The sequence below is a fragment of the Hipposideros armiger genome, unplaced genomic scaffold, assembly GCF_001890085.2.
Source record: "Hipposideros armiger isolate ML-2016 unplaced genomic scaffold, ASM189008v1 scaffold_213, whole genome shotgun sequence".
NCBI classification, from domain to species: Eukaryota; Metazoa; Chordata; class Mammalia; order Chiroptera; family Hipposideridae; genus Hipposideros; species Hipposideros armiger.
Window position 1 is genome coordinate 444418 of NW_017731563.1, and position 12071 is coordinate 456488.

The 12071-nt window shown below is 37.1% G+C and overlaps 1 protein-coding gene across 1 annotated transcript in view; it reads right to left on the reverse strand.

Annotated features, from left to right (window-relative positions):
• KDM5A (lysine demethylase 5A) overlaps window positions 1-12071 on the reverse strand; it is a 94036-nt gene that overhangs the window by 60404 nt on the left and 21561 nt on the right. Inside the window, exons 6-10 of the mRNA XM_019654045.1 lie at window positions 8936-9041; window positions 7590-7681; window positions 6826-6984; window positions 5604-5723; window positions 4771-4929 (exon numbers count right to left, since the gene is read on the reverse strand). Coding sequence (XP_019509590.1) covers window positions 4771-4929; window positions 5604-5723; window positions 6826-6984; window positions 7590-7681; window positions 8936-9041 — 636 coding nt within the window. The remainder of the gene's footprint in view (window positions 1-4770; window positions 4930-5603; window positions 5724-6825; window positions 6985-7589; window positions 7682-8935; window positions 9042-12071) is intronic.

The following is a 12071-nucleotide window of genomic DNA, read 5'->3' on the forward strand; positions in this document are numbered from 1 at the left end:
CAACTAGATTGAAGAACAAAACGACAGCAACTTGTCTGTTCCCCTTCCCCTAATTTCCCAGTACTGTTCCCAACCCCCCAATTACCCAATAAAAAAATCTTTAAAAAAAAAAAAAAGAGTCACAGAGGGTAAAGTCCAACATAGTTTAACTAGGAATCCCAATTAAAAAAAAAAAAAGATATGATTCTGACCCTTCAAAAGGCTTAAAAAAAAAGAGGCTTTCAAAAAATACTACTTAATACAACTTTTAGCTGGTTGGTCAGCTAGCTAGCTGATAAAAATAATGAATCTAGTTGAAGAGAAAGGTCTACATAGAAAGTTTCAAGACAAGGCGCTACACATTAAACTCCAAATACAGACAAAAGAGTAAATTCTATAGTTCTTCAGAGGACAACAAAATAGTAATCATCGTGGGTTTGGATTGTTAAGAAAAGTTCATGGGAAAGGAAGAGCCTGAGTAGAGCTTAAAACGATAGATAAGGTTTGAAGGTAAATGACAGAGACAGAATATACTAGTCTGGTGGTGAAGGGCAGACTGGAATAGTCAAACTCAGTAATGCAGGAAATAAGACTAGAAAAAAAGATGGGATCTTTAATCTTAAATTTCAAACTAAGAAGCTTGATTTTAATCTTACATTCAAAAGGAAAGTAAAACAAATGTATCTTAGACTTTTGATTATAGAAAATTTCAATATGAACGAGAGTAGACAGAATTAGATAATAAACCCCCAAAGACCCATCAATCTTGAAATTTTAAATGAATTAAGTATGTAAGAGAGACTGCAGAGGGAAGCAGTAAGTAGAAAACAGTTAATATAGCAGGCCTAAGACAGCTCTCCTTCAAAAGGTCTGCTTACAGTTTGCCCCTTGGTTGGCATCAGAACTTGCATGGTCAACAGTTCTCTACAATGACACAGAGTGGGTCACAGTGCCCAGACTGTACAATGTGGCTTACACACACTTCTTTCCTTCTGGGAGTATAGAATTTTAGTATATGTTAGGCAGAAGGTGGCTGTGTCACCAGCCTCTAGTAAGAACCTTTAGAACAGAGTCTCTAATGAGCTTCCCTGGTGGAAGGCAACCTTCACCTGTTGTCAACTTGATACTATTTGAAGTAATAAAGTGCATCCTGTGTGACTCCACTGGGAGAAGACTTTTGGAAGCTTATATCTGGTTTTTACTCTGGGCTTTGACCATGCATTCTGCCATTTGCTGATTTTCCATTGTACCCTTTCATTGTAAAAAATCACAGCCTTGAGTCCTCCTAGAAAATCACTGAACCTGGAGATGGTCTTGGGGACGCCCATCACGAGTGGTCATTATGTAAGAAAGACCATGGCAATTATCCCGACATAGAACCAAGACAAAGACAGTGGTAGTGGGAATGAAGAGGCCAAAACTATAGAAAATAATGAAGAATGAATTAACAGGATTCAATGATTTAATATGGAGTGAAGATAAGAAGAAAAAAATGTTTCCAAGGGAGGTTTCAAGTTCCATGCTATCTTTACTCCTCAGAAGCCCTGTTTGTAGAGCACATTGTATTCATAAGACAAATGTATTAACTTCAAAAGTACTTTTCAGGCCGGCCGAGTGCCGTGCTGGTTAAGAGTTGGCTTGGGATACCAGCTCTGAGCAGCAGGTCCCCGGTTCAGATCCCACATGAGGACCAGTGACACTGCCCTCTACAGCTAAGATGGTGAACAACAGCTTGACCTGGAGCTGGGCTGCCGTGAGTCGACAGCAATGGCGCAGGCTGCAGCGGTGCTGCAGTGGGCTGCTGTAGGCTACCGTGAGTGGCTGGCAGCCAGCGTGAGCAGCCGGCAGCCGGCTGAGCTGCCAAAAGCCGCCGACTGATCTGCCTCACCCACAAAGAGCACAATGATAATACCAACATGGGCCAGTGAAGCGATGTCCTCCACAACTAGACTGAAGAACGAAAGGACAGCAACTTGTCTGTTCCCCTTCCCCGATTCCCGAATGCTGTTATCCCTCCCCCAAGTCCCCAATAAAATCTTAAAATACACACACACACACAAATATAGATATAAGCATAAAAAAGTCTGAAGATTTTACACACATTTTCTAATTAGTCCTTACAATCCTTTTGTGCTAAATGGGTTCTCTAATTCCATCTTATAACACAAAAACCGAATTCTGAGTTAAAACATTATTGCTTGGAAAATAAATAGTAAAACCAAGACCCAGTCTAGAAAAAAAGGCTGTATCATCTATCTCTTTATACTATGTGTGGAGTCTTTCAAGTCCAGCATTTCTCTATATTCTTACATGAAGGTGAATGATGCAAAAGCAGAAATAGATAAAATGAATGTTCATACAAAATTCAAACTTGAAGAATATTTATATTATTAATTAGTTAATTAGTTACATAGAATTGACACTTAATGTTTAAAAACTTTATAACCTTATCTCTAAGATTAGAAGATGTAAATATCTACTCAAGAACTTAAAAATTCAAAACAGAAAAAAAATTCAGAAAGAGCTATAAAATGAAGTCTCTTCCCAATAATTAGATAATTGCCTACCATTTGCCAAAGGAAAGGTAGGCTAAAACTCAGATTGATGCCATTCTTTATACTTACACAATCCCAGTTTAATTCAGTCATATTGAACACATACTCATATACATTCCAACACTGAACTCCTCCTATAGAAACCATCCATATATAATCTATGTTCTCCATCCACTGTAATCATTTCTTTCTCCCTTAGTAAAGCCCAGTGTCTATTCCAAATCAGTATTATCCTAATCTGATTATCCTAACCTGTGTTCCACCATCACAGGAGGAAAAAAATCAATAAGGCTAAAATAAGAAGAAAGCCAAAAGACACAACATTTGATCATAAAGAAAACAAAAACAACAAAAAGAAAACTTCATTCAGCACATATTAAGTTCTCAGATATTTCTGAATGGATGGCTAGCATAACAAAAAAATGAGATGGTACTACGAATAAGCTGGGTAGGTAATGCTGTAAGGAATTAGGATGACCTGGACAGGCCGTAAAGAGACAAAAAAAAAAGGTGGGCCAGCCGAGTGGCTCAGTTGGTTAAGAGCTCGCTCAAGAGTTTGAGGTCTGAGCAACAGCAGTTTGAGTCCCGGCCCAAGCTGAGCAGCCACTGAGCTGCCAACAGGTGGCAGGATGGCTCAGCTAAAAAAGAAAAAAGGGGGAAAAAAAAAAAAAAAAGGTAAGCCAGGTACAGAACCATGAAAGTAATATACTCCCAGTTCTGTTTAAAAAGGAATATATAATTCTCTATGCATGATACATAACTACTTATATAGATAACACTGTATCTGTAAGGACACACTTGAAGATGAAACAGTCTTCCTCTGTCAGCTTGTAAATATGGATAGGAGGAAGACCCTGCATCATAAAGGACTTCCAGGAATGATAATGTGAAGAGGTTGGGCAATTCCCCTTCAGAGAAAACAAGGATAAATCTGGACAGGATTATAAAAACAACCATTTCAAGGCACTAGAAATGGACGGAAGGCAAAAAACAGAGAAGCATTTACTCTTGAAAAACTAAATCAACAGATTCCCAGATAAGCAAAGACTGAAAGAATTCATTGCTAGTAGACCTGCACTACAAATAAAAGCAGTCCTCCAGGCTGAAAGAAAATTACCCCAAATGGTAACTTTGATCCAAAAGAATGAAGAGCACCAGAAATGGTAAATATGTGAATAATTATGTAAAAAAGTGTTATTTTTTTCTCTTAATTAAAAAAATAAATAAGGTGGTTTATAAAGCAATAATTATGTTGTTGTGTTGTGTTTATACACTATGTAGACACAAGGCACAAGAGAGAGAGTAGGAAATAAAGAGACAGTTTCGAAGTTCCTGTAATTACCAGAACTGAGTCAATATTAACATGAAGTAGACTGTGATAAGTTAAAGATGTACACTGTCAATAAAGCTGTTTAAAAAAAAGGATGCATATTATAATTCTCAGAACCACTAAGTAACTCAAAAATATATAGCCAAAAAACCCCCAGAGGAATTAAAATAGTATAATGAAAAATATCTGCTTAACATCAAAAGGCCATAAAGGAGAGACAGGAACAAAAGACCAGAAAACAGTAAAAGAATGGAAAAATATATACCATGCAAATGGTAACCTTAAAAGAGAGCTGGGGTGGCTATACTTTTAATTGTAATCCTTTTGCACTATGTAACTTTCTTTAAAACTATGTATAAGTCTTTTAATTGGGGATAAAACTTTTAATCACTGCCAATTATAGAGGGAAAGAAAAAGTGACAAGGATCACAGTAAAAAGAACTGAAGGATCATCTTAATTCATCTTTACACATAGAGAGGTCATCTCCTATGTGATGGGACTTCATTACATGTTTACAGTTTAAAAGCATATTTGAAAACCTACCTGCTCAGGTGTTGAAGGACTCTAAATTGTGAACTTAACAATGAAGTGTAATTTTTCTTTTTATATATCTTAAATCACCTTGTAGATTTTCAAACAGAAAAGAGCTAAGCCGTTTTTTTTTAATGGGGTTAGTTTTAAACGAATTAAATTGGTTTTAAAATGCAAAGTTAAAAAATTTTTAAAGTTGCTTTGAATTTACTATTTTTAAAACTAAAGATTATTTATATTGTCCATAGCCTACATATTTAATATTTTAAATGAACATGGTCCCTCATGTTTAGAGAAAGATGGTTTTCTACCATGAAAAGATTAAATCAGCTTGGGGGTAAGCAAAAGTTTAGATATTATTATCTGCTTTGCACCTCTTCTTCTGGAAGCATCTTTCTCCGACCATCCTTTACAGGAAATCCACTTCCAAAGTCTTTTGAAGAGATATCAGCTCCATACTCTACAATAACATCTTCTTCAATGCTGCTCACAAGCCGCCAGAATTCCTTCTCTACTAGTTCTGTGGGGACCATCTACACAAGGAAAACAAAGATTATATGTTACTAACTCACTATAACCATAACCCACTATAACATAACATACAGGGTAAGTAAACACAAACCCATGATATGATAAAACAGAAAACCTTCTCCTCTCCCAAAGTCCTGGCTTTTTCCACTGAAGATGGGGAAAAGCTAAAGACAACTCAGATGTTCAGAAAAACAATGAACTTGAACTGCCTTTTTCTGCAAGCTGTTTCCTAAAACAAAGATGACCTACGGCATCAAGGAGAAAAAAAGGAAACACAAAAAATCAAGGCTTAGTTTTAATAGCTTTGGCAAATTTTTTTGCTAGGGATTTTTAAAAAGCCCAAGATCCCCTAAGAAAAGAAGTACGTAAACCTCATATTACAAATAAATGAACAAAAGCAGCAACTACCACACACTTCATGCTTTTCTGTAAAAGATAACTCATAGAGGGCTAATAAACAATTCAAAGATCAAAGCACATTTCTCAACAGGAGAGTGAATACTGCCACTTAGAATGTGAAAGAAATAGAAACAGATGCCAGGCCCCGAGGCTTCAGATTTGGTGGTCTATCATCTTTTTCATGCTGTCCGTTTTCCACAAAATAATGTAAGTAAAAAGCAAACCAAAAGTTTTAGATTTCATACTTCCCCAAACTGGCCTAAAGATAGATACTCACATGGACAGGCATATTGAAATAATCAGACTTAAAATTATCTGCCATCTCTCCAAAACTCTGAAGTGTATATTCTCGTACAGCTTGTTCAAATCCAAAGGCTTCTCGAGGTTTATTACATTCCTGGAAAAGAATATTTAAGATTAACTCATTGAAACTGAACTGAACAAAGTATTAGGGATTTTAGGCACTAACTTCTTTGATCATTTCCCTAGGTGAAGCTAATCCAATCAATCCTAGATAGCAAAACAAGTAATAATTACTTGCAATATGGAATCAGGAAATAATGTTCCAGAACCTTAATTGCATTTTTCAGTTTACCAATAAAATAGGAAGGTGGTAACAAGACACCTTTAAACTTTGGAGTTGGCATTACGCTCTGGCACCTATGGGACTACTCATTTGGAATCAAGCCCAGGGATGCCTATCATTCTCAGTATATCAGTGGACAGTGGATCTAGCTATGCAGAATATAAATGTTCATGGAGGAAGGAAGGTAATGCATAAATGTATATCCACTGGATTGCTAGGATATCTAGAAAGAATGGGGTTTTTTTTTTCACACTATCAATCACCATGACCAATATCTTAACACAAATACTCACATAGAACTGCTTTTGAATCACCTAACTTTGAGAACAGTAAGTAATAATTCAAAGGCCATTTAAGTGACCTCTGAATACATCTATATACCCCTAGCCAACTCCTTCCCTTTCTATCCCATTTTGTTAAAATAAGTAAACAGCCTAGGCATTTCATGACAATGACATTATAACCTTTCAATAAGAATTTTTCAATCAAATCAAAATTTAAACAAGTTAACAGACACCATCAGTTTATTTGATAGCACAAAAACAATGCATAATTCCTAAATTTTAGAGTTTCATGTGTAATTTTTACTTTTTTTAAATTAATAAAAACATACAGATAATCTACAGCCTTTCTTCATTTGTATTGATTTCCAGGAATATGAACATTCTGAACAAAAATTTCATTCATCTGTGGCAATAAACAGAATTGTCAAACCATAGTCAGAAAAGGAAACTTTGAAAGGCACGGTGCCACAATACAGTTTTTACAGTTCCATTCAGTATCACTGTTTAAAAATCCTGGAGATTTTAAACACAAAAACAGAGAGTGGAAGAAGCTTTGGGGAATATGTTTCCTGTATGTGTGTATGCATGTGTTATTGTTCTTAAGTTTATAAAGAATTTGTAAATCATACCTCAGCAACACACTTAGGACACCTCCAATCTCCTTTGGGCACATCAGGTAGTGGAGGAATTAAACAAAATGTATGATAGCTGTCATCACATCCATCACACAAAAGCAATTTATCTTCATTATTTCCCCGACCACAGAACATACAAACATAGAGATCAACCTGTTAAAAAACAAAGTAAAAGTGTATTTTCTGTAGTAAGTAATATTAAATTTTTACCAGGAGCTCCTTAACTGAAACAAAATAATGTACACTAAAAAATAAACATAACTTAAATCCTGAATACTTTTTTAAAATAACTGTATTCAAACAGCTCTTTCATAAAACTTCCTGAATTTCCTCAGAGCTTCTAATAGGCAAGGTAATAAAAGCATATCAAATTATTAGAATAAAGAAAGACTACAAGTCTAGGGTACTTGAAAGTCAATTTATAGAGCTAAAATACACGTCATCCTTCACTAAATACAAATACTCTTTGGTAGAGAATGAATACTGAGTACTGCCTATAACACAGCTCATGGATTTACAGATTCATATTTATTCTCTCAGTTACTAATGAGGTCTATGACTTAGGAGAACAGTCTACATGTATGGGACAAAGCAAGGTTAACATTACACAAACCAAAGCTGCAACTTTGGAGTCACCATCAAGTCTTCTAACCAAATGAATTAACTAAACAGCATACCAAGATACTAGAGCAAGATAAAAAGTGCAAAACTAAGTAAAAATAAATCCTTTCCCTCCTGACACATCTCAGAACACTTACAAAGTTAACAGAGAGAGTTCCTTTCCGTTGTCTCATTTGCATGTTAAATGCGTCTGACCTGTTGGTAACTTTTCGTCTTCGGGAGACCTCATCTTAAAATAAAAATAGTTATATAATAATAGTAAAAACTAACGTTGAGAGCTTACTCTGGACCAGACACTACTTAAAATTGTTTAAATTGTTAAAATCTCACGATACTATGTGGTAGATACACTATTATTATCCCCCACTGAAGATAAAGAATCTGTAGTATAGAGTAGATAACTTGCTCAAAATCACACAGCCAGTCAGTGGTAGATCTGGGATTCTAATCCAGGCAATAAAGCTCCAGAGAGCTTAACTATTAATTCTATACTGACTGTATGTAGTACTTATCAGGGACTAATTTGAGACTAGTTTTAAGATCACTGCCAGCTGATACAATAATTACAAGAATGGAAAAGATAATGAAAGTGCTTAATTCTTAAAAGGGTAATAATAAACATAATGTATTTTGTAAGTCCTATCACACATTTTGAGAATGATGGAACAGTATTATATGACCCTCCAGAGTTCAGTCCACAATCTGAATTATGACTTAATTACTGATATCATAAAATGTATGACTCGTGATTATAGCATTTCATTATATTCTTATACAGTAAAAACATATCCAACACAGTCTTTGTTGAATTGAGCTTTAAAACTGATACGTACATAGCGAGAAAAGTAGAACTTGATCTTTCATTAGAATTTTACTTACAAAGAATTTCAAACATGCTAAGCTGAGAACACTAGGCTTTCCTCAGAGTTTATTTAAATGAAGTGTTATATCAAGGTAATTATAGAAAATATTAAAATTACATTTAGAATTTAAGTCATAAGCATGCTCCACTATCCTTTGATACTAAAAGTCAGAGAATCCTCTATTTCCCTTTGAATTTAAGTTAAAAGCTTTAGATCACCAGGTGAGAACCATTAATTTCACTATTCTCTCATAAAGTGGCCTTTAAAAACTACAATAAATTCCTGTGTCACATATTAAGACATGCAGGAAGAAAAAATTTCTCTCTTCCAAAATATTACAGTAATTCACATCTTAAATTTAAGATTATCTCCCATTAAAAAGGTGACTTGTCTAGGAACTGTTAAAAGTTTACAATTCTTGAAATTCAACATAATGTGGCTCCTCACACCTTAAATATAAGATTCTGCCATAAAAAAGGCAATTTGTCTAGGAACCACGTTGCAAGTTGACGATTCTTAAGAAAAGCCCAAGGTAGACTGCAATTCAAATATTATTTGAATCATGCTATAGCCATATTGTTGTACCTTATTTCTTTTCATGACCAAGTAAGAGTATTTACCTTCTTTATCTTTTGTTCCCATTGCCAGGCCCACGACCTTAGGCCCAGCCCCAAAAATACGAAGTTTCTTCAGTTCTGTGTTTCTATTTACTTCTCCAGATTCTGACTAAAAAAAACAAAACAACTCACATTAGTCTAATTATTCTGATTCATACATTTCTTACCGAAGTTTCAAGATCCTCTTCAAAATGAAGAAAAAAATTATTTGATTTCTTCTAATTTCACTGGCTGCCTCATTACAACAGTTGAATACATGTTCAAAACACCATGCAACACCCAGATCCCTTCCCACTAAAGAAAATCTATCTTTCATAAAAGCACAGTTGTCAATTATGTTCTGTGCAGACAAACACTACTGGTAATAACTGGTAATAACTCAATAGAGTTAACTTGCTAATAGACACCAACTGTGATTAGAGGGTGATATGCCCATCCCAAGAGATGAACACGATTGTCCTAAGCCAACCATGTCAATACCATTTCTCTTTGTTAGTGATGACACAGCTAGGGATGGGAACGTCATCCTAGTCAAGCCAGTGAAAAGAGAGACCTACTGGAAGCCTCTGGGAAAGATTTTCATCTTCTAACAAAAGAGAAAGCTTCTCAAACAGTAAGCCCTTTTGCCCTGACTTCCTTCCAAACTGCTAGGAGAGTCTGTCTGGTGAAAGCATAGTGCTGGACTCTGCAGCAGCCACACTGCGGTTGGGAGCAGCTATATCATCTACACACTGAAGAAAGCAAGGCAGAAAGAAAGATAAGAGCCTGGGCCCTTGATGACAATGTACAGTAGCTGTATCAATCCTAGAACTACCTGTATCTCAAAAAATCTTATGTGAAAACTGTGTTAATGTTTACGCTGTTATTTGGTATTCTAGTACTTGAAGATGAGAGCATCCTGACAGACATAGCTGTTATACCTTGAATTTAGATGAAGCCTAATCTCTGACCCTAGACTAAATAACCAACGTTTATTTAAAATATACTTAGTCAATAAGAATAAAAATAGGGCCGGCGATGGTTAACAACTGGCTTGGGATGCCAGAGGGTCCCGGTTCGGATCCCACATATGAGGGCCAGTGACACTGTCCTCCACAGCTAAGATGCTGAACAACAGCTCAACCTGGAGCTGGGCTGCCGTGAGTCGCCTGCGACGGCATAGGCTGCAGCCCCTGCTGCAGTGGGTTGCCATGGGCTACTGTGTGTGGCCAGCAGCCAGCGTGAGCGGCCAGCAGCCGCAGGGAGCGGCCGCCCAGAAGCCGGCGACTGATTTGCCTCGCCCGGGAAGAGCACAATGATGGTGCCAACTTGGGCCAGTGAAGCAATGTCCCCCACAACTAGACTGAAGAACAAAACAACAGCAACTTGTCTGTTCCTCTTCCCCCAATTCCCCAATAAAAATCTTAAAAAAAAAAAAAAAGAATCAAAATAAACCAAGATAAAACTGACTACTTTATTACTCTATGGCTACATATAGCTGATGTATGCAGACTAGAATAAAAGATCATACAAGGATCAAACTGACCAAAATGGCATTTCAAAATTCATCTTAAAACTTTAGGAAACTGATTTGGCTACACTTATCAACCTCTACAACTACTTCATTGATAAACACAACACTACACAACCTTTACCACTACTATAGCAAAGTACATAATAATAAAAGCTAACACTGAACACATAATGTATGCCATGTCAAAGATTTTAATCAACTAATCCTTACAACAATAAAATTCCAAAAATCAGAAATAATAAAAGAACATTCTCTGATCTTACTGGAATAAAAACAGCAACAACAAAATAAAAATCAAAAGGCTCTCCACCAGGAATTTTTAAACTTACTATTTAAAAATGATGATAACAAAAAGACTATATATCAGAATCTCTGGAACAGATTAAAGCAGTGATCACAGGAAATTTTATAGTCTTAAACATATCAATCAAAACAAAAAATAGAAATAAATGAATTACGTTTCGAACTCAAAATGCTAGAAAAAGAACTATAACATAAACTGAAAGAACTTTGTGATGCTGGAATTAGAACTGAAATTATCAGAATCAACTGAAAATATTAAGTCATAATGATTTTAAAATTGATTTCCCAGCCCTAACATTAAAAGGGCCTATAATAAACAACGGCATCCCAGTAGGAAGAAGCACACCTCTTGCTCAGATCTTGGTTTCTAAATTCCATTTCCCACTAAAATGAACCAAGATTCTTTGGATAAATGGCTAATCCAAGGTCTAAGGCAGGACAAGAAGACAAAGAGCCTTTTTTCTGTTCAAAAACTGATGGAGACATGTCAAAAGAACATCAAGAATCAACCTGGGGCTGGCTGAGTGGTGTGCTGGTTAAGAGCTGGCTTGGGACGCCAGAGGGCACTGGTTCGGGTCCAACATATGAGGGCCAGTGACACTACCCTCTACAGCTAAGATGCTGAACAACAGCTCGACCTGGAGCTGGGCTGCCGTGAGTCGCCCGCGATGGCATAGGTTGCAGCCCCTGCTGCAGTGGGTTGCCATGGGCTACCGTGTGCAGCCAGCAGCCAGCGTGAGTGGCCGTCCAGAAGTCGGCAACTGATCTGCCTCGCCCAGGAAGAGCGCAATGATAGTGCCAACTCGGGCCAGTGAAGCAACGTCCTCCACAACTAGGCTGAAGAACAAAAGGACAACAACTTGTCTGTTCCCCTTACCCCAATTCCCCAATAAAAATCTTAAAAAGGAATCAACCTGAAGGGGCTCTTATTAGCAAAATTTGAACAATTTGATTATCAAAAAGGAATAAAAGGTGATAATAGGCATCAAAAAAACAAAAAAGAGGGCCAGCAGAGAGGCGCGATGGTTAGGAACTGGCTTGGGATGCCAAAGGACCCCAGTTCGGATCCCACATATGAGGGTCAGTGACACTGCCCTCCACAACTAAGATGCTGAACAACGGCTCGACCTGGAGCTGGGCTGCCATGAGTCGCTGGTGGCGGCGTAGGCTGCAGCCCCTGCTGCAGTGGGTTGCCATGGGCTACCGTGTGTGGCCAGCAGGCAGCGTGAGCGGCGAGCAGCCGCAGTGAGTAGCCATCCAGAAGCCAGCGACTGGTCTGCCTCACCCAGGAAGAGCGCAATGATGGTGCCAACTTGGGCCAGT